Below are 21,945 nucleotides of genomic sequence, written 5' to 3'. Positions count from 1 at the left end.
AAAAAAATCAGCCCCCACTTTACATGTAGGGGGGGTACCCTAATAAAACATTTTTTTCCATTTTTTATTTTTGCACTTTGTCGGCGTGATTCATATACATATTGGTACCAAATTTCAGCTTTCTAGTACTAACGGTTACTGAGATTATCCGCGGACGGACGGACGGACGGACAGACAGACATGGCGAAACTATAAGGGTTCCTAGTTGACTACGGAACCCTAAAAAGGAGGTTTATAACGGCATTGCCTCTGTTCTTTTCAAGTAGGTAGCTAGGCTAGGACGGAAACTGTCTTTTAGAAGAGCATGTATCATGACTTTTTTATAACATTGTGTTCACCATTGTTACTGTAATGTATATTTACCACAATTATAACTCAAACTATAGTATAATATTTTGAGTTTCATTCAATTTAATGAACGAAAAGTTCATATTTTTTCGGTCTTTACTCATTTCTCTTATGATTATTCATATTTGCTTATAAATATAATTGTGGTTAATAAATATATTAGTAGGTTTTTTATAGCTTACCCATAAAATATTGATCAGTTATGATACTCATCGCCGAAATTAATACCAGTGCTTGATTAAAAGCTTTATAATTTAATGTAAAACTGCAATAACTTAGTTTGATTAAGTTAAAGAGTAGGTACACTGATTTAAATTTTATGCTAAGCTGGTTCTAATCAATGTTTGAGCCATTCTTGGTTAGAATAGTTTTTAAGATATTCTGTTTGATTTAATATCTATTATAATGTAGCCTTTACTGACTGACTTGCTCCAACCAAATATAAACGAACCATGACATTACATTAGGTCAGTCTCAAGTGTTTTTACTTTATCTACGAAATAAATATTTTTGGTTATTTTAAATCGATCTTTTATTTATTCAAATCATTATAAACTACACCACAAAACCATGATCATGAATTTAGCTACGCCGAGGCCGTGGCTGGCTCGACTCAGACAAGCCAACTCGAGCCGACTCAGGCCAGCTCGAGCAAGACTCGGGCCTGCTCGAGCCAAACACAGGCCAACTCGAGCAACAGTCAGGCCAGAGTCGAGCCAGGCCACGTCGCTCACATCGCATTCACAGCTAAGCTTACACTAGTAATGTCTACGAGGTATCTACAGCGTGCGATATCTGCGGGTCGGTAAATAAAATAGTCATTTCACTCCAATTAAATATGTACATATTATTTACATTATGTATATGGCGCGCGCTGCTGACGGAGCTCGCACTATCAAATAGTAATACTCCATCCAACTAAAATATATTTTATTATTAAATTAACGATCAATTATTATACGACAGGTGAAGAAATATATCTATCGCAAACTATGTTAAATAAGGAATTCATCTAGTACATGATCACTTGACTCATACTCGATTTAAGTATAAATAGCTTATGTATAATTAATATAATTATGTTACGCCAGGCCGAGCTTGTGCTTCTTGCGCGCTTTCTTCACGTACGCCTCCACCAGGGCCTGGATCTTCGCGGGGTTGATCTCGCCCGTTTTGTTGTGGCAGATCTGTAACAACACACATATTTTTAAATATATTTAGCCAACTGTGGAACAAAAGGAAGTTTTACAATGTACCACTCGTCAAAACGTTCTCAGCGAACCTTAACCAATCAATCAATTATTTATTCGTGATAACTACAATAAAATACAAAAGTAAAAAACAGAAACAGCAAATAAAAGAAATTAAAACATATAAGTTACCACAAAATGGTCCCGACTCAGCATAAATGCTAACCTGAGGGTCAGCGCTGGTCTTCCGTCGGGACCATTTTGTTGGTCACGAACGCAGGTAACCTTGTTCATATAATAAGGTTCGCTGAGAAGTTGCATATCAAACGCTCTGGTATTGTCGACTACGGTAAAGATAACCTTGTTCATATAATATTTTTACCTCAGTCGACAATACCAGAGCGTTTGCGCGCAATATGCGACTTCAGTACAATGAGCTTTATTAGGTGTACCCAACCTTCTGAACGCACAACTTGCAGTCTCGCGCGTGAGTGCATAGCATACTTGAAGTCGCGCTAGATGAATGGACTCGCGGGGGTAAACGCAACGCAAGCTGTGCTAGAACACCAAGCGAGAGAATATAAACCTTAGTTGGTGTCAAGGTTACTTTGACAGCATCCGCCACAAGGCCTGTACCTAGTGTACCTACTTGTACTTTAGAGGAGTTCTAGACGTTCAAAGGGCTCAAGCAAAGCCTTTTATCAATTCTATAGAACATCTCCATTAAAATTATCCTTATTAGTTGTACCAGAATTATGTGTACCTTGGGCACGGCGCGGCGCAGGATATCCTTGTACTCCTCCTTGGACACACGCTTGCGAGTGTAGTGCGGCTTCAGCACGAGTTTGACCTCTTCTACTACGCGTTCTTGTCGGTTGAGTTTCTTCAAGAACTGCACAAATAATAAATAGGTATTAATGAAACCCATTGGGCGGATAGAGTGGAGGTAGACCTCCGTGAGCTCGGCGTCGGCGAAAGCTGGCGCGATACCGCTCAAGACTTGTGTTTCGGGCCAATTTGGAGGCCCCTCTTCAGGCATATAGGAGTTCACGCGGCGGCTAAACTCCGTGGACTCTACGCAAATTGGCCCGAAACATGTCGCAGCAATAGCGATATAATAACGTGAGTACAACCGTAGATTCATTAATTATTTGAATATGTCTCACGAAAGTTTAAGTTTAACGCGTAGTCATATATTTCTGGCCAGGCTTTACATTGGACGGAGGTTCGAGGCCAGATAACGTAGAAGCGGTGTACCTACCTTGCTCTTAACCTGCATCTCGACCGCTGAGCTGGGTAGCTCGTCCAGGATCTTCAGGTTGTCGTCGTCTATCTTCACGCCCACTTGCGTTTTGTTGCCTGAAAACGAAATAGTACGTTATAAATGGTTTTTGAGGTGGTTCATGAGGCTTACAAAAATTGCCATCGACAGGACCCCTTCCGACTACAAAGTCGATATATATCTTTGAATTACATAGTTGCTTATTTTTGTTTTAACGGGCAACTAAAATAGTCATACTAGTTATGAAAAAAAAGCTGCACTTTTAGATGGAAGCAAGCCGCTTTGCATGGTGATAGTAGACATCATAGTAAACGATTTTTTTCGAGGATATCGAAATTTCATCCCTTAGGAAGCCGAGCGCAGCGAGGTGTTTTATGAAAATGAATAAAATTCTATCTTTTTATCATATGGTCGGATTTTGACAAATCGTATCTCAAATGAAAGATATTGATTAGTGCAACTTAAAAAAAAAAATAAAAAAAAATATTGTTCAGAAAAAGTAACAAAAAAATTGAAAAATGTAAATTTACGTCTCGCACTGAATAACTTCAAAGCATGACAGACAAAATGTACAATGTCGATATAAGAGTTTTTTTTAATCGAAGACAGATAAATTCATAATTGAAAACAGAAAACCGCATCGAAATCGGATCAGTAGTTTTCAAGGTACAAGTTGCCAAAGTTGGAAAAGTTTAGTTTATATGATCACTTTGCAATTCCTTTGCCAGAAAGTCAGAAATAATCTATTTTTCTTAGACATAAAAGTACACAGTGACAGTACACATCAAAATAAAAGTTTTTTTCTCGAGGATATCATAATTTAAGCCCTTAGAAGGACGAGCGTAGTGAGGACTATTAAAAACTGTTAAAAAAAATTCTATTATTTTTGTGCTTTGTCCGATTTTGACAAAAAATGTGTCAATTGAAAGGTATTGTTTAATGTAATCGAAAAAAAAATTTAAAAACAAAATTGCTAAAAACTGCTAAGAACGACAGATAAGATATACAATGTCGATATATGAGTTTTTAAAATCAAAGACAAATAAATTCATAATTATAAACTGAAAACCGAATCGAAATCGGATCAGTAGTTTTTAAGATACAAGTTGCCAAAGTTGGCTTAGTTTGTTTATATGGTCGCTTTTAAATTATTCAGCCAAAAAGTCAGAAATAATATATTTTTCTTACAGCTAAGAGTATGCATTGATAGAAGACATCATAATAAATGATTTTCGCTGAGGATATAAAAAATTCATCCCTTGGAAAGCCGAGCGTAGCGATGTCTGTTACGAAAAACAAAAAAAAAGGCAGTTTTTTTTAATTGGATCGTCTTTCTAAGGGTTTCTAAGGAATGAAATTTTTATATCCTTGTAAAATAGTTATTTGTTATACAAGGGGGCAAAGTTGTATTTTAAAGCCGAGTGTGGAATTGAAAAACGAGCAAGTGAAAGGATTCTATAGTTGAACCACGAGCGAAGCGAGTGGTTCGAGAATAGAATCCTGAACTTGCGAGTTATTTAACACACGAGAAGTAAAATACATTTGCACCCGAGTGTAACACAAAACTTTTCCCCTCACTATAGCGAGGAAACTATAACGCAAAAACTGCGTTTATCACTGCTTTCAGTAGTTTCACAGGTGGTAAATCATCTTTATTACTAGATTCAACTACTTTTATCAATTTTAAAGCAGTTAATTTTACTTTATTCAAGGTCAAATTACTTTACTCACTAGTGGATAAAATGCGTTTTTACTCACTGGTATTAAAGGGCAAAACACGTGTTTCCGAGCTAGTGAGGGGAAAAAATGTTTATAATGATGTCTATTACCTATGCATACTTTTAACTGTAAGAAAAATATAATGTTTCTGACTTTCTGGCTAAGGAATTTATAAGCGACCATATAAACAAACTAAGCCAACTTTGACAACTTGCATCTTAAAAACTACTGATTCGATTTCGATTCGGTTTTTAGTTTATAATCGTGCATTTATTTGTCTTTAATTTTAAAAACCGGCCAAGTGCGAGTCGGGCTCGCGCACAAAGGGTTCCGTAGCAGCAAATATAAAAATGGGAACGATGAAATTCTCTTAGCGCGCACAAGTGACAACGACGTCTGCCCTCACGTGTCTGCCCGTTCGGGTCGACGCGGTTAGCTATCTTATCCCCGCCCCCGCGCGAGACCACGCCCCGCAACTCACGCGCTGCAGCGCAGCGAGCGACCGATCTTCTTGAATCGATGTAATAATAATCTATAGGATTAACGCGTTTTAAAAATATTGGTTCGATGGATATGTTTAACCTATTATTACTCAACAATCACATTTGTAATATTAAACTTTATCAAATGCACAATGTATTTAAGGTACATTACTGGATAAGGATTAATGGCGTATTGCTTGAATAAGCTAATATTTCTCGTAAAAAGTACCTACATTATAAAGATTTTATATCATCGCGGATTTTTAAAGGTGTACAATACTGTAGTATATTTTTTGATCTATCTTTTGATCTATCTTATAAGGTTCAGCCATCGTTTTCAGTGTAAGCACAATAACTTAACCAAAATTACAGTTAAATCAACCTATCTCAAAAACTATAAGAGATACTTTGATCAAACCAAAAATCGTTGAAAGAGTTAATTAGCATGCATCACCTCTATTTTTTTTAGAATTTTATACCCCGTAGTTATAAAAATAGAGGGGGGGGGACATACTTTTTACGACTTTGAGAGCTGATATCTCAAAAACCGTTCACTTTAAGAAAAATGTTTTTTAGAAAACTTTATATCATTTTAAAAGACCTTTCCATTGATACCCCACACGGGTATGTACATCGAAAAAAAAATTTTCATCCCTCAGTTACATGTATGGGGGCCCCACCCCCAATTCTTTTTTTTTACTATTTAGTGTCATAATTTTGTAGCGGTTCATACAACACATATTCCCATCAAATTTCATCACTGTAGTACTTATAGTTTCCGAGTAAATCGGCTGTGACAGACGGACAGACGGACAGACGGACAGACGGACATGACGAAACTATAAGGGTTCCGTTTTTGCCATTTTGGCTACGGAACCCTAAAAATCATATATCGAAATTATACACCGTGTCTACCGTTTTTTGCGGTTATTCAGTGTTATACGAAAATTAAGGTTTTTTTTATAAAAATCTTACATTTTTTTTCCAATTTTTTTCAATATTTTTTTTTAAGTTACATAAAGCAATACCTTTCAAATGAAACATGTTTTGTCAAAATCGGACGACGTACAAAAAAATGAGATTTTTTTTTTCGGTTTTCGTAACCGACCTCGCTACGCTCGTCGTTCTAAGGGATGAAATTATAATATCCTCTGAATTTTTAATTTTATTTTGATGTGTACTGTTACTATGTATTTTTCTGTGTCAGAAAAACATATTATTTCTGACTTTCTGGCAAAAGAATTTCAAAGTGGCCATATAAAGCGATCTTTCCCAACTTTGGCAACTTGTATCTTAAAAAATGCTAATCTGATTTCGATGCGGTCTTCAGTTTTCAACTAAAAATTTATCTGTCTTCGATTAAAAAAAACTCGTATATCGACATTGTACATTTTGTCTGTCATTCTTTGAAGTTATTCAGTGCGAGACGAAAATTTACTTTTTTTATTTTTTTCTTACTTTTCTTTCAAATTTTTTTTCTTTGTATTTTTTTTTTAAATTACTCAAATCAATACCTTTCATTTGAGATACGTTTTGTCAAAATCGGACGATACAATAAAAAGATAGAATTTTTTTAATTTTCATAAAACACCTCGCTACGCTCGGCTTCCTAAGGGATGAAATTTCGATATCCTCAGAAAAAATCGTTTACTATGATGTCTACTATCACCATGCAAAGCGGCTTGCTTCCATCCAAAAGTGCAGCTTTTGGCCAAAAATTCTCCATAACAAGTATGACTAAAACAGATCGAGATAATTGAAGAAATTTGAAATAGAATTTTGATTGTGCCGTTTTATTGAAGTTTACACGGCCATATCTCGTGTATATGTTAACCAACGTTCACAAGCACGAAGACCCTTTAAGAATAGAACGCTGTAAATATTTGGACGCTCACCTTTGCCTTTCTTCCGGTTGAACTTGACCGGCACCTTAGCGTGCGACTTGTCCTTGCGTTTAATCGGTTTAGAACCAAACAGCGAGTCGAACGCGTCCCGTTTCCCCGCCGGCGGCGGCGAGAATAGGTCCCCGAAGTCGCTCGACCCCGGCGAGTACGGGGAGTCCCCTCCTTCGTGTCTCGGGAGGGGGAGCATGGAGATTTTCGTGGCCTGCATGGGTTTGATGGGGTTGGACTTGATGGGGGAGGGTTTGGCCAGGAAGAGTTTGGGCTGGTTGCGGGTGGGCTCGGGGAGCACGATGCGGGGAGCGGCGGGCGGGGGCGCGGGGGCGGGCGCCGGCGTGGCGGGCGCGGGCAGGTGCTGGCCGGCCGCCGGGACCGGCTCGGGGGACTCGTCGCGCGTCGACTGCAGGAGCGCCATCACCTGACAGACAACAGATCATGTCGGAAACGTAACGTTCAAACGATCAAAGCTCATTGAGACTATAATTAATACAAATTTACATACCTTCTCAATAGGCGACAGCGGCCGTCTCGCGATGACCTCGTCCGCCGACAGGTTAGTTCGCTGCGCCGCCTCCAGCGTCATGCTCGGCCGCTCGGGCGACGCCTCGGCCGCCGCGGGCGACGCGGCTCGCGCCGGCGACGCTGACGCGGACCGCGTCGGCTCGAACGGGTCGTACGCGTCCGGAGAGTCCGGAGGCTCGGGCGGGGTGTTCGGCCCGTTTTCGGCTTCGGCCGGCGCGGGCTCCTCGTCCTCTCTGAGCGGGTTAGGCGCGCGAGGCGCCGCGCCGGGCTTGGCGGCCAGGCTGAACTTGACGGGAGCGGGGGCGGCCTGCGCGGCGGGCTCGGGCGGCGTCTTCGGGCCCACGGCGCCGAGGGCGAACGCCGGCGCCGCCGGGGCGGGCTCCGGCTCCTTTTGAACTGCCGGCTCCTTCTCGCCGTGGTCGCTGTCGCTGAGCACGATCACGTTCTTCGGCGAGGGGGTCAACTCGCGGAACGGCGAGCGCTCCAAGTCGATAATAGCCACAGGTTTCGCGTTGTCGTCGTTGACCGGCACCGTTCGTCGTCGCTTGCGCTTCTCGCGTCGCGCCTCGCGGTGCTTGCGCCGCTCCGCCGGCCCGGCCGTCTTCTGTTGCTCGGCGAAACTGACGCTAACGAGGATGTTGTCCCCGGACGTGAATACTTCTTTGCTGGGCGCGGGCTGGTCCTTGCCGCGCTTGTGTTTGATGCGTTCGCGGCGGCGAGGTTCCTTGCGCTTGCGTTTGCCGAGACGTTTCGCCGGCGACGCGTCCGGTGGAGGCGTACGTGGCGATAGTAATCTCGAATCGACCGATAGAGGCGACCAGCCGGCCGGCGGGCCGGGGGACAGCTCCGGTGAGCGACTGCGGGTGCGTCTCTTCTTTTTACGTTTAGGTGATTTGCGTCGAAGTTCTTCGCGACGCCGCGGCGCAATGACCGGCGGCGAGCGGGCGCGCTTTTTCTTTTTGCCAGCCTTCTTGGGGCTGGCGGAGCGTCTTCGCTTACGAGCGCGAGCGGGCGAAGGTTCCCGTCTACGGGGCGATATCCTTCGCCTCGGTGACGGCGACTTGCGGCGCTTGCGACCGCGGCGCGGCGATACGGAGCGTCGCGGAGGCGACCCGCGCGGCGATAACGGGGTAAGAGATCGTAGACTCGCTCGACGAATGCGCGGACTAGGCGTCAACCGTCTGGATATAGAGCGTTTAGGGCGTGAGAGAGACCGTCGCCGCGATATCGAGCGCCTCACACGCGACAGTGATCGTCGCACGCGCGATAAAGATCTGCGAGGACGCGAGAGTGACCTACGCTCCGGCGGCAGTGACGGCGACGCGGAACGTGCAGGAGACACATCTCTTCCGAACGGGTCTTTCTGTTTCTTCCTCTTCTCTGTGACGACTGACCTAACGTCATATCTCTCTAAATCCTTGCGTTTCTCACGCCTGCGTCTTTCAGAAGCCGCCCGGCGCGGTGAGCCCGACACTGACCGCCGGCGTCTGTCTTTATCTCTATAGCTCCGCTCGCGTCCCGTTTTACTCAACTTTCTAAATGCCGTATCTTTCTTCGCTTTAGTCTTACTCTTTCCGTCTTTCTTGCCTTCCTTGCGTTTCTTCTTCTTGCCGTCCTGCTCGGGCGGGGTGGGGGAGCCGGCGGCGTCGCTGAAGACGCCGTTGGCTTCGTCTTCAGAGATCATCTCCGTGCCGAGCGCCTCGCCTTCCAGCCTCATGTCGTCCTTGCTCTGATTCTCGTCTAGACACGGAGTGTAGGAGCGTTCGTCTTCTGTTTCACTGATGGACTCTGTCATTTTTTCTGGAGCACCGTCGGGTTGTTCGCCATCAGCTATGGCAGCCAATTCCTTCTCTGTTCCATCATCAGAGTGTGGGGATTGTGGGGAATGCGGGGAGTGTTGTGACGGTGATCGCTCGCTAGGAGTGGCGGTTCCATTTTGTTTTTCCCCTTCTTCGAGCTCTTCCGCTGGCCTCTCTGGCGTCTTATCTTCTTTTAGCGACGGACTTCTGATTTTAGCTTCCTCTGCAATCTGTTCTTCTTCTTTATCCTCGTTCTCTTCTTCTTTCTCGACTTTTTCTTCTTCTTCCTTGTCCTCTTCTTGGTCGTCTTCTTTTTCCTGATCATCTTCTTTGTTCTCTTCAGTTACCATTGGCGTTTTATCACTATCTTTGTCATCTTCGGGGGGTTCTTCTGCAGTTTTAACTTCATCAGTCGTCGGTTCAGGAGCTTCCGCTTCCTCTGTGCTCGGTTCCTCGGTTTGTTCAGCGGCGTCTTCCTCATCGTAAAGACTAACACGTTTCATAAGCGAGGGAGTGTTTAATTTAATTTTGATCGGGTCTCTAGTGTTGGGCGTTATGGGGCAGCGTTTGGAAACCTTTTCTTTGTACTCATCTTTTTTAGTCGGAGTCGGTTCGGGAGTCTTGATTTCTTCCTCTGGAGTTTTGACCGGTTCGTCGTCCTCCTGTACTAAGTCGGTCATGTCTAGATCTGGTTTGGAACGCATCGTGGGAGGGGCTAAAGAGCCCGCGCTGGCGATGTGGACGCTCGTGGCGGAATAAATGGAGAAGTTGGGGCAGTCGCCGTCGGAATCGTCGTCGGAGTCGTTCGGAGCCGGCTGCATGAGCGCCTTGTGTTCCTGGAGCGCCTGGCGGACGGCCGTGTCGAGCAGACCGGGCGGGATGGCCGGGGCGGGAGGTAACGGGGGTACATTGACAGGGGTAGGCGGGGGAGTGATTTCGGGGGATTCGGGGGGTGAATCTATTTTGGGAGGGACCGGGGGAGCCGGCAAGGGCCCGAAGACCGGTGCCGAGGTTTGCGGGGGCTCCTCCTCCTCGTCATCATCGTCGTGTGTCGGTTCGGTCGGGTCATATTTCTCCGTGTCGATGACTAGGCTGGAGTCGCTGCCGTCCTCTGATCTTTCTTCGGGTAGTTTGTCGAAGGCGAAGACGGGGGGTTCCGGGAGCGGTCGGAAGGGGCGGTCGTGCGCGGGCGCGGGCGCGGGGTGTGCGCGTGCGCATGCGCGGGAGGTGCGACGCGCATGTCGAGCGGGTTGTCGAAGCCGCCGAACGAGTGCCGCTGCGGGCCCGGCGCCTCGGCCCGCCCGCGCGGCCAGGCCCCGCCCAGGCTGTGTCGGTTGTCTAATCTATACAAGGAAATATAAATAATTAGTGGACAAATTATTTTTATCAATCGTGGGACATTTAGTATTTAGTTATATTATGACATTATTAAATATGACATCGACGAGGGAACTTAACCCTTGCATGTCAGTAGTAGCTTTTATCCGCGTTTTCGTTCGCGTTAAATTTGAAAATGGCCGTATTTTCCATACAAACTTCCACTCCTTTTATGAAAACGGGAGAGTTCCAAAGAGACGAAAAGAAACACATGCGTCTTTAACTATCTCCATTTAAAAAATCACGTGAATTCGTCGCTCCGTTTTGCAGTGACAGACGGATAAACAAAAACACAGTTTTCCATTTGAAATATTATCATGGGTTAAAGAGATGGCGACCTGGGTGGCGGCGCGTGCGGGCGGGGCTCGGGCCGGCACGGGCGCGCGCAGGCGGGCGCGCGCGGGAAGGCGCCGCCGCGCCACGCCTCGTCCTCGCGCCGCGCGCCGCCGTAGTTGTTGCCTCTGTTCGGGTAGTTGTTCTCGCCGCCGTTGGGCCCGTATTCGTACCTTTAAATGAACACTCCGTCAAAGATTGTTCTATAGCGAGACTGATAAATATAAGTCACGTTTTCATTACGATTCGACACTTTTAGGGCCAGTCGCATCGACCACATTTGACAGACGCGTCGTCGTCGCGCGGCAGACGTCTATGGAACTTCCCATACGATAAAATTTAACAAACGCTTTAACGATGACAAACGGTTTGATGCGACCGGCCCTTAATAAGTCAGTTAGACTCTAAAGGCCCATTTAAACGTCGCGTAAACTCTATGAGCATTTTATTTATATAGCGAATCACCAATTCCACGAAACTTAATCGTGAGAAAACTCTCAGTTGCTAACATTACGAAATGAACAAACAAAAATGGGGTCACGACCGAAGTTGTTACTCTGTCGACATGATGATTACCTCTGTTATCCGGTTACCCGGTAGGTAGGAACATGATCTACAGAATAGTACAGAATACGCACCCGCGACCGAAGTTGTTGGCGCTCTGCTCGCGATGGTAGTTCCCGCTGTAGCCGCCGCCCCACCCACCCCGTTGGCCGTGGGCCGGCGCTGTGCGTACTGGCGGGTCGGATGCCTGCAGAAAAACAAATATTAAAGATTGTTGTCCTCTTAATTTTATTTTAGGAGAACTAATATACTTGTGGTCTGTGGTCGCATTTCTGAAATTGGTACTTGTCAGTGATATAAGTAATAGTCATGCACAGTTCCTGATTCAAATCAAACTAGCTGCAAGCCACTGCAACTATAGATTACTAGCTTTTGCCCGCGGCTTCGCTCGCGTCAGAAAGAGACAAAAAATAGCCCATGTCACTCTCCATATCTTCAACTATCTTAACCTAAAAAATCACGTCGATTCGTCTCTCCGTTTTGCCGTGAAAGGCGGACAAACAAACAGACACACACACTTTCCCATTTATAATATTAGTAGGGATGTCATTCAAGGTACTGCACAGATTTTTCAAATCCATTACAAGGGTCTTCACAAAAGGAACGATCTACTGATCTACAACATCCTCGTCTTTTCCCATTGAGAAAGCCACATCTCGAATTATTCTTTTAACCATTTTTTCCATTATGATATCATCGCTTTTTCCTTTACGTTTCAAAGCAGCTGACGTGCTGAATTGCCTACACGAGTAGGCACACACATTTATTCAAGGTCGGTAGAAATGGCCAGTTTGTTTACAACACTGACCTAAGCAATTACCATAATAGGCTAGTTTCCTATAGTTAATATAAAATATTTTATGCAGTGCACGAAATAAAGCACCACCTAATTAGAAGAAAAGTATGGACAGTAGTTATGTTTAAACATAATTTATATTTAATAAATCAAAGAGAAACATATAAAGTAAATGAATTGACCGTGACGTCACTCCTCAGTATTTCATAGTAATTCCATATTAGCAAATCGTTTTGACAGTTCTTAAAAAGAAGCTGATTTGACTAGTAGGAAACTAGCCTTTTCAGTTTGGTCAGCCAACCATTTTTAAACAGCTAAAATCATAAATCTGTTCTTTTTATCAGTAAAAACGATTGTTATGAAAATAAGACCAGATGTGGTACGTGAAATAAGTACTTATTTATTTTTTTATATGTATAGGTAACCTGAGGCACTGGTCCCACCGCGAGCTAGTAAACTATGAGCTATCGGCTATAAAAACGAACAAAAGATAATCACTCCCATGTAAATAAAAGAGACACGGCGATGTTTATAGTTACTCGCCCAGCGGTGAGTTATCAAAATCGCCGTGTCTCTTTTATTTGCACGGAGGTGCTTATCTTTTGTTCGTTTTTATAGCCTACAGCTCATAGCTTACTAGCTCGCGGTGGGACCAGTGCCTAAAATGGTGTCCCACTGCTGGGCAAAGGCCTCTCCCCTTAACCTACATGACTCCCGGTTTTAAAGAGAAAAAATATAAAGGACATGACTGCACGAGATGTAGGAAATCTTGATCCCCGGCAAGAGTGACCTGATGTTACCTTAGAGTTGTGTGGAAGAAAGAGACAGAGTCATTTGCCTAACAGAGAATCACAAAGCACAATATGCTAATAATAAGCATATTTAATTTACGAGAAAGTGTGGGATGCACAGGCGGGATTTAGAAAGGGTATGGGATGTTCGGATCAAGTCTTTTCCTTACGATGCATAGCCATTAATTTATTAATGGATAGCTGTTTGCAATATCTGAAAGGTTATGATTGTGGGTTGAGAATGGAAGGGTTACTGGTCAAATGTCTCCTATATGCCGATGACCTAGTAGTACTTGCGTCGTCGGCCGAGGAGTTACAAATGATAGTAACAAGAGTGCATGCATCCTTCGAGAGTAAAGGAATGAGAATGAATGTCAGTAAGACGAAAGTAATGGTATTTGAAAGAGATGAGATTATGACAGATTGCAAAATTGAGATCGATAATGAAAGTTTGGAACAAGTGAAAGAGTTTGTGTATTTGGCACAGACCAACCCCTATAGACATCCATTACAAGACGACTCGCGGTCGCCAGCCTTCCTAGTATTTGCACTGATATAAGCGCGGGCGCTCGCCGTGCCCGATCAGTAGCGACCAAGTAACAGACCCGAAAGCAGCGCGTGTTTTTCGCAGTAAAAAAATTGAAAAAGGGTGTTTTGATGTCTTAAAGATGTCCACCTGTAGTGTGAAATGGTGTGGAAAGGTAACAAGAAGCTCAAATTTAAAAACAGACGTCATTACTAGGGTTTGCAAAAACCGGTTAACTTTAAAAACCGGTTAATAACCGAACCTATACCTTCAAAACCGGTTAACCGGTTTTTAACCGGTTTTGCGGATTTTTAGTAAATTACCGTACTACGCAATAATATTACCATTACCTTCAAGAATTCTGTTGTTTATGATATCGTAGCAGGTATTACTTGCACGATGAAGATATTGAACATCGTTTTTATCCAGCTTTTGGAAATTTTGTAAAATGCAGAAATTGCCATAAAGGACTTGAGTGCCAATAGTGTATATGGCGCTTAAAACTGTCGTGACTTTACTGTGTTTGTTGTACTGCGTTTTCTAAGCATGTCGCGGAGGTCTATAGCTCCCAGAGACACTAGTAATACAAGGAATTAACGTAAGAAAACCAAGATCTTCATTTTCCCTTTATTTTAAATATATAATTTGAAATATACAGTAGAGTCCGGTTATAACGACGCCCAAGGGACCGCTGATATTACATCGTACCAAAGAGGATCGAGTATTATAGAGAGTTACTGTCAAAGTAAAATGTGTAATCACAGATAGTGCATAGATTGCCATTTCTGGACCCAAGCTTAAAACTTTTGAACCTCAGTTTTGACAATTTGGCCCATATTGTTAGCTTGATATGTGTTAAAATGTCAAATATTAATATTAGCACTATCTAGCCGAGCGTTCCCCAAAGATGTAACGCCATCTAGGCCACCGTACCTTTTTCTCTAGGGCTTTGAGGTACGTTGTTTTCTTAGACTTTATCCGTCTATACGGAGTTTCATATGTCTTTGGTCGTACTAACTGGACGCCGTACAAAACGAGTTTCATTTCGGTTTAAAGATATGTCATTTTTTAGTATGCGTGCTTGTTCATCACCGGCAAATTACTGTCGTATATCGTAATAATAAATAGTCGCATTCCTTGAACCTCGATTTACGTAATTAATATGACAATTGATTTTTTTATTAAGTAAAACTATAGTTTATACGCAATCGAAAAATAAAAAGTGGGTTCTGTTTAGCTTATAGATTAGATCCGAGGCGAACCAATTGTCACATGGCCACAATCTCATCTCGCTACTTGTAGGCAAGACAGGGGGCCATGCTTGGGGCGGAAATAGCTTTGTTTCCTCAATTTACTAGTAAGAACGTTGTCACTCGTCGTTGTAACCGGACTTGACGGACGGATTTTGCGTAAAATTACGTCGTAAAATGCGGTTGGTCGTTAAAACCGGAGTCGTAATTAACGGATGTACTTTCATAATATCACATATGAAAACCAAAAAAATACCTGTGCTTCCGTTAGTCGGTTATTGTAAGCGGTTGGACGTTAGGTATATGCTGAGTCGTAATACTAACCGGACTCTACTGTATAAAATGTATATTTGAATGGACTCGGGACTATTGTTTAATCTTCACGTTTAGTTAGATTATAAAATCATGATTATACTGTGACTTCTTTAAGAAATTCAGTGCAGGTGCGTAATGTTGTCAATGAAAAGTGATAAATAAATCTTTATTGTTACAAAACATTGAATAATTACGTACTTTTGACCCTTTTTTATGCCTAATTTGGTAATTTTGGGATATAAATATAGTTTCGGTTATTAACCGGTTAGAGACTATGAAAACCGGTTTTTAACCGAGGCTAAAAAGTCTCGGTTAACCGGTTTTTCGGTTAACCGGTTAACCGGTTTGCATACCCTAGTCATTACATTCCACAAAAAAATCATATTTATAATTTATTCAGAGCCGGCATAGGTCAACTTACATTGGCCACTTACGCGTCAGTAGAGGGACAGTCCCTTTCATCTGGCGCGACTGCCCGCCGTCCTTGAAACGGCCAATCACAGCGCGCTTAACACATTCCCCGCCCGCTCCTCGCACCCCTGGCACTGGTGACTCGTATCGCGAACAAAATATACAAGATTGCTACTCTATAGGAGGTTCTCTGTGGTATTTGGGAACGTTGATTACAAGGGACGGTAAACATGGAAAAGATATTGAAAGGAGAGTGAATGCTGGGAATAGAGTGAATGGAGCACTAAACGCTTTTATGGGCAGCCAGAAAGTGTCGCAAAAAGCACACCTGGCGGTACATAGAGGAGTTTTAGTGCCTACACTTATGTATGGTAGTGAAAGTTGGGTGTGGGAGAAAAGACATCAAAGTCAAGTGAATGCCGTGGAAATGAGAGCTTTATGAAGCATGGCTGGTGTGAAATTGAGTGATAGAATCAGAAATAGCGTGTTAAGAGAGAAGTGTGGAGTGGATGTAGATGTGGTGACAAAGATTGAGATGGGTATGTTAAGGTGGTTCGGGCATGTAGAGAGGATGGATGAGAGGAGTAACGAAGAAAGTATATAAAAAAAGAGTGGAAGGGTCAGTTGGAAGTGGAAGACCTACGCGAACTTTTCTTGTTCAAATCGGGGAAATAAGGCCAGGTCAAAAGTACTCGAAACCGGCGAGCGTGTATGTGAAACGTTATGAAAGTGTGTGAAGCAAAAGTGGTTTGTCAGGATCTTAGTAAATGGAAATCCGTGATCTCTGCCTACCCCTCTGGGAAACAGGCGTGATTGTATGTATGTATGTTAATTTATATTACATTACCTTGCTAACATCAACTCGTCCTCCGCCACGCAGTTTGATACTAATCTGGCCGTCCACAGCCACAGACACCACGGAACGTTTAGAGTGCAGAAGCGTTTGGCTCTCCAGTATATCAGACGGTAGGTCAGGTGCTGATGTAAGGTGGGATAAAGCCAGATATACAAGCAATACATTGTTAAATAAAACCTATAAAATATACCTTGCTAACGTCGACTCGTCCTTCGCCGCGCAGTTTGATGCTGATCTGTCCATCCACAGCCACAGACACCACGGAACGTTTAGAGTGCAGAAGTGTTTGGCTCTCCAGTATATCTGACAAGAGGTCGGGTGCAGCTGTGGCGTGAGGGGGCGATGGGACGGAGACCATCTTACGACGAGCCTGGGAACAAAACATACAAAGAAAGAAAACATATGAAAGAGACATGTGAAACATGTGAAAGAGACATATGATTTTAACAAATTTATTACAAGGAGCTTCCAACTCTTTACGCTTTAATTTCGTAAACACTTTCACCGAATTTCTATCTTTCTCTGCGACGCAAGTGACGCAACTTCATCGTCCGAGAAATATGATTTAACGTTGGTATAGAACTATAGACAGCAGCATTAGGTCGCACAGCCCTCGTTACAGTCGACGCTACTTTAAACGCTGCGTCACCCACATCATCATCCGAGAAATAATCTAAATCCCGCTCAGACCCGAATAGATTGAGCATTGGTATCCCAGCTCTAGGTAAAGGTCAGTGACCCCAGTACTGAAAGATTGTCTCACCTGTCTATAAGCACTGAAGACAGCCGCATTAGGCCGCAAAGCCCTTGCCACAGTCGACGTTTCTTTCGATGCCACTTCACCGACGTCATCAACTGAGAAATACTCCAGATCTCTCTCGGAGTCAAACAAATTCTACGCTGGTGTCCCAGCTACAGCACGTGTAGGTCAGTGACCTCAGCACTGAAAGATTGTCCCACCTGTCTATAAGCACTGAAGACAGCTGCATTAGGCCTGACAGCTCTCGCTACAGTCAAAGCTCCCTCCGACGCTGCTCCCACTACGATCCAAACAGATTCAATGTTGGTATCCCAGCTCCAGTACATAAAGGTCTGTGACCCCAGCACTGTAGATTATCTCACCTGTCTATAAGCACTGAAGACAGCCGCATTAGGTCGCACAGCTCTCGCCACAGTCGACGCTCCCTCCGACGCTGCACCACCCACATCATCATCGGAGAAGTAGTCCAAGTCCCTTTCTGATCCAAACAGGTTGAGCGTTGGTATGCCAGCCCTAGCGCGCCGCACGTGCAGGTCAGTGACCCCGGCGCTGACGGTGAGGGGCGCGGGCGCGGGCGCGGCGAGCGCGGCGAGCTGCGCGCGCACGGACCGGCGCACCAGCGTGCGGCGCGCGGCCGTGCGCGGCCGACGCTTGCGGGTCTGAAAGGAGTTGCCGGTTAGGATATTTGAAGTCCTGTATAAAAGTGTATTTAGTAAAAATAGTAAGTATTTCGTCAAATATATACAATAACGTAGTTATTCATGCCGTAATCGGTAACTACGAGCGTGAGCTCGCGTATGGCTTGCGAAGTCGATCTTGCTTTTGAAAATTCTATCGCAGGTGGTGGCAGTGAAGTTGACCAGAATAATTGGTGGAGGGTTTCGGCTGAGATTTACGTAACTGACTTTCGCATCCCGGTCGAGACAAGACTGAGTCTAGAAAGTTCTTGATCTCGGTTTAATGAAAATTCTTTGCAAAACAAATAAATTCAAATAGTTAGTACAGAGTCACTCTGTATAAGCCTAAACTAAACTGAAATTTTCTCTAATTTAGTATAATTGATTACACAACATTATAAATTACTAATTGTTAATCAATTTCCCCCAAATTAATTAACGATTAGTAATTTATACAAGCTATACTCGTAACAAACAATACTTATTTAAAATCAATTGAAAGATCATACATTATTAATTGCCTTGTTGATCATACATTATTAAGTTCTTGGTTGTAATTCGACATTTAGAGACCTTCTACATCTCTAATTAATTGTATAGAGTTAACTTTAGTTAGAACTTAGAATTAGTATATAATAGTATCAATTGTAATTTCAACTCAATTTTAAATATTTTTTTAAATACCTATGTACATGTGACGTGTAAAAGTGCCCCTGTGGCCTATTTGCTGAATAAATTATTTTGATTTTGATTTGATTTTTGCCAACAACATGGAAAACTTTTATTAAACCTGTAAATTGATTACACAGTATTTATTATAATATTATCCCTAGCTGAAGATGGAAATTTGAAACTATTGTAGTTAGGAATTTATCACACCTTCCGTTTCCTAACAGTCCTCTTCACCCGTCTAGTGATAGGGAACTTCCCGTTCTCCTCGATCTCATACTCGATGATGACAGTCTTGGTTCTTCTCCGGGTGGGCTTGCGGCGGCGGCGCGGAGGCGCGCGGCTGCGGCGGGGGCCGGCCGCGTCCGTCGGCGCGCCGCGACGCCCGGAGGACGTTGACGGCTCTTCCGTTGGTTGGTTTCTTGAAGACCTACAGATGTGCAAGCATAATTGTCAGTTAAAAAAATATTAACAAAAAACTGCTTGACAATGCTTACAATATTTTCTGCAACAAAAATATTTGCACATAAAAAATTGGTAATTTATTTTTCCCGTCACTAGCTCGGAAACACGTGTTTTGTCCTTTAATACCAGTGGGTAAAAACGAATTTTATCCACTAGTGGGTAAAGTAATTTGACCTTGAATAAAGTCAAATTAACTGCTTTAAAATTGATAAAAGTAGGTGAATCTAGTAATAAAGATGATTTACCAGCTGTGGAACTACTGGACGCAGTGATAAACGCATTTTTTGCGTTGTAGTTTCCTCGCTATAGTGAGGGGAAAAGTTTTGTGTTACACTCGGGTGCAAATGTATTTTACTTCTCGTGTGTTTTCAATTCCACACTCGGCGTTAAAATACAACTTTGCCCCCTTGTATAACAAATAACTATTATTACATTTTAGGAAGACTGACATAATTTAAAGGGAATATGTATACTCCGTATTTTTAACCCCCGACGCAACGCAAAAACGACGGGGTGTTATAAGTTTGACGTGTCTGTCTGTGTGTGTGTCTGTCTGTGGCATCGTAGCTCCCGAACGATTTAGTTTTTTATTTGTTTGAAAGCTGAGTTAGTCGGAAGTGTTCTTAGCCATGTTTCATGAAAATCGGTCCACTATGTCGCGGTCGGGGGTTTTTTCAAAATTTTAATTTTGTGGTTATTAGTTTTTCAAAATAATGTAAACAAATGATTTGTACATTTTCGGGTAGTTACATTTGTCGGTTAATCAACCAAATACAAAAACCAAGAGGAGCACGGACATTTTGCTCGCGAGGTGGCCAGTGTGGACATGGCTATTGTCTGTTCATCAGTTCATTACAATTTTTCTTTTACGGTACAATGGTGCACCCAAACCAGTTTTGTGTACATAGTTACACTTTGCAACAGCAAGTAACTACCATGTAGTAAGTTATACCATGTTCTACCAAAAAAATTATTTGTTGTGTATATAACTTAACACTGAAACTCTTAGCTTTACTTATTGTACTATTGAAAACAAAATTGAAATTAACCTTCTAACTTCCCTAGTCTGCCTGAGAGGCACATTGCGAGGGCCCTGTGGGAGCTCCATATCAGCAATGCCAGTGAAGAGGTCATCCACTTCCGAGAGATAGATTATGTCCTCCAAGCTTCCAATGTTGTGCAGACCACGGCTGATGCAGCTTGGGCAGTGCCACTGGTCTATCGGGACCTGAAATTGGGAATATTGTGAATGTGGCATTGAAAAGGTAAATACTACTTGATTAGAGTCATGTCTGTAATATGCTCAGGCTTCTAAGCAACTATACCTAATCAATAGAGATACCATTTAACTAATAATTATGGTTTTATTAAGCTGAGAATATTAAAAAGTGGTAAGATGCTTAGAAGCACAGCTTTTAAAATGTGTACTTAGAATGGTCCCTCCCATACAACTTAGAGGGTGAGCACACGGGCAACTTTTCGAAGCAACTTTTTTGTCGCGTGACCATGGCCTAGTATGAAAGTGCGCACACGAGGCGACGCAACTTTTCATACAAATACGAAAGTCACCGAGCAACTGTGTCGCCCGTGGGCGCGCACCCTTATTAAGAAAGGCTTACTTATTTTTCTATAAAATTTACTAAAACAGGCTACTTTTGGCAAGTTTTTACTTGTTGAATTAGTTAGCAAACTCAAACTTACTTCAAATAGTGGAGGTGTGAGACACTGCATGTGGAACCCCAGGTCACAGCCATCACACAGCAGCATTGAGTCTTCATTCTCCATGCTGCCACAGATCTAAAAAATGACATGAATTATTAACAGGCCACAAACTAAAATTAAAATAAAAAAAATTGACTGCAATGGCTACTCACCTCACAAACAGTAGGGTCCTCAATGACAAGCATCTCTACAGAGGGGCGGCGGTCAGTGACCTGAACAGGGTCTGAACGCAACACCCTGCCACCCGCACATGTCCTCACTACTATAGAGTCAAATGTGATGCGGTCCACTGGACAAGTGTTCACATTCTTGGACCATTCTGTGATGCAATCTAAACAGAATATGTGCTCACAGTTCACAGGTGTGCCCACTTCTTGCTCTGTAAATCTCATAAGACAGATAGAGCATTTATCTGAGTTGCCTTCAGAACTGTCTGAGGCAAAGCCTGAGGCGGGCTTGGGAGGGGCGGAGGGAGCCGGGCCGACAGAGCCATCGCTGTCGGCGTCAGAGTCGCGAAGTTGTGGTAAAGCGCGGCGCCGGCGCGCGCCTACCGAACTCCCGCTGCTGCTGGCGCCTTCATCCTCACTCACCACCTGAAACACACATACGATCACAACACTGCACTGCCTCCACACACTAACAATGTCCACATCGGGAGTAGCGCTCACCCGTAGGCGCCTCTTGCGGGTCCGCGTCGGGCCATCGCTCTCATCACTGTCGGACTCTGAGGCGGATGATAGCACCATCACTTTCTTGATGCGCCGCTGCGGCCTCGGCGGGGTCGCCGAGCCCTCGCTGCCGTCCTCACTCATCCCGGCGGTCTCTTGAGTGCTGCCTGACCGTCCGCTGGTGCCTCAGAACACAGACACGAAGCGAGTTGGCAAAGGTGTAAATGACCTTTGCGAGTCCAATTTTGGAGCATTCGAAGTGAAGATGACTGAATTCATCCGGTCAATACGATAAAAAGTGCCATTAGAATCGTCTAATTACATAAAAGTTGCTCTAATGCGTTATAATTTATTTTTAATATTTTGACAGCAAGCCGCTTCTATACTCAGTCGGCCATTTTCATTTCATTTTGTGTAAAGAAAGAGTTGCCATGTTAGTATTTCCGTCAAATTATTGTGATTCTGATCATGGTACTTTCACCATGTTCACGTTTCAATCCAGTCATTTAATGGTCTTTAAAT

General features: G+C 43.5%; 1 protein-coding gene across 1 annotated transcript; it reads right to left on the bottom strand.

The window, feature by feature from the left end:
- Window positions 1-218: 218 nt before the first annotated feature.
- Window positions 219-21,805, bottom strand: LOC125229800 (PHD and RING finger domain-containing protein 1). The gene is given in 16 exon segments (XM_048134742.1): window positions 219-1,535; window positions 2,302-2,430; window positions 2,800-2,897; window positions 6,917-7,340; window positions 7,425-10,326; window positions 10,329-10,586; window positions 10,959-11,126; window positions 11,592-11,704; window positions 16,653-16,832; window positions 17,226-17,357; window positions 17,585-17,881; window positions 18,779-18,998; window positions 20,083-20,261; window positions 20,735-20,830; window positions 20,908-21,348; window positions 21,424-21,805. Coding segments are annotated over 16 exon segments (5,886 nt in total). The 5' UTR covers window positions 21,568-21,805; the 3' UTR covers window positions 219-1,430.
- Window positions 21,806-21,945: the final 140 nt, after the last annotated feature.

This window comes from Leguminivora glycinivorella, chromosome 9 (assembly GCF_023078275.1).
Source record: "Leguminivora glycinivorella isolate SPB_JAAS2020 chromosome 9, LegGlyc_1.1, whole genome shotgun sequence".
NCBI lineage: Eukaryota > Metazoa > Arthropoda > Insecta > Lepidoptera > Tortricidae > Leguminivora > Leguminivora glycinivorella.
This window is presented reverse-complemented; position numbering and strand designations above follow the sequence as displayed.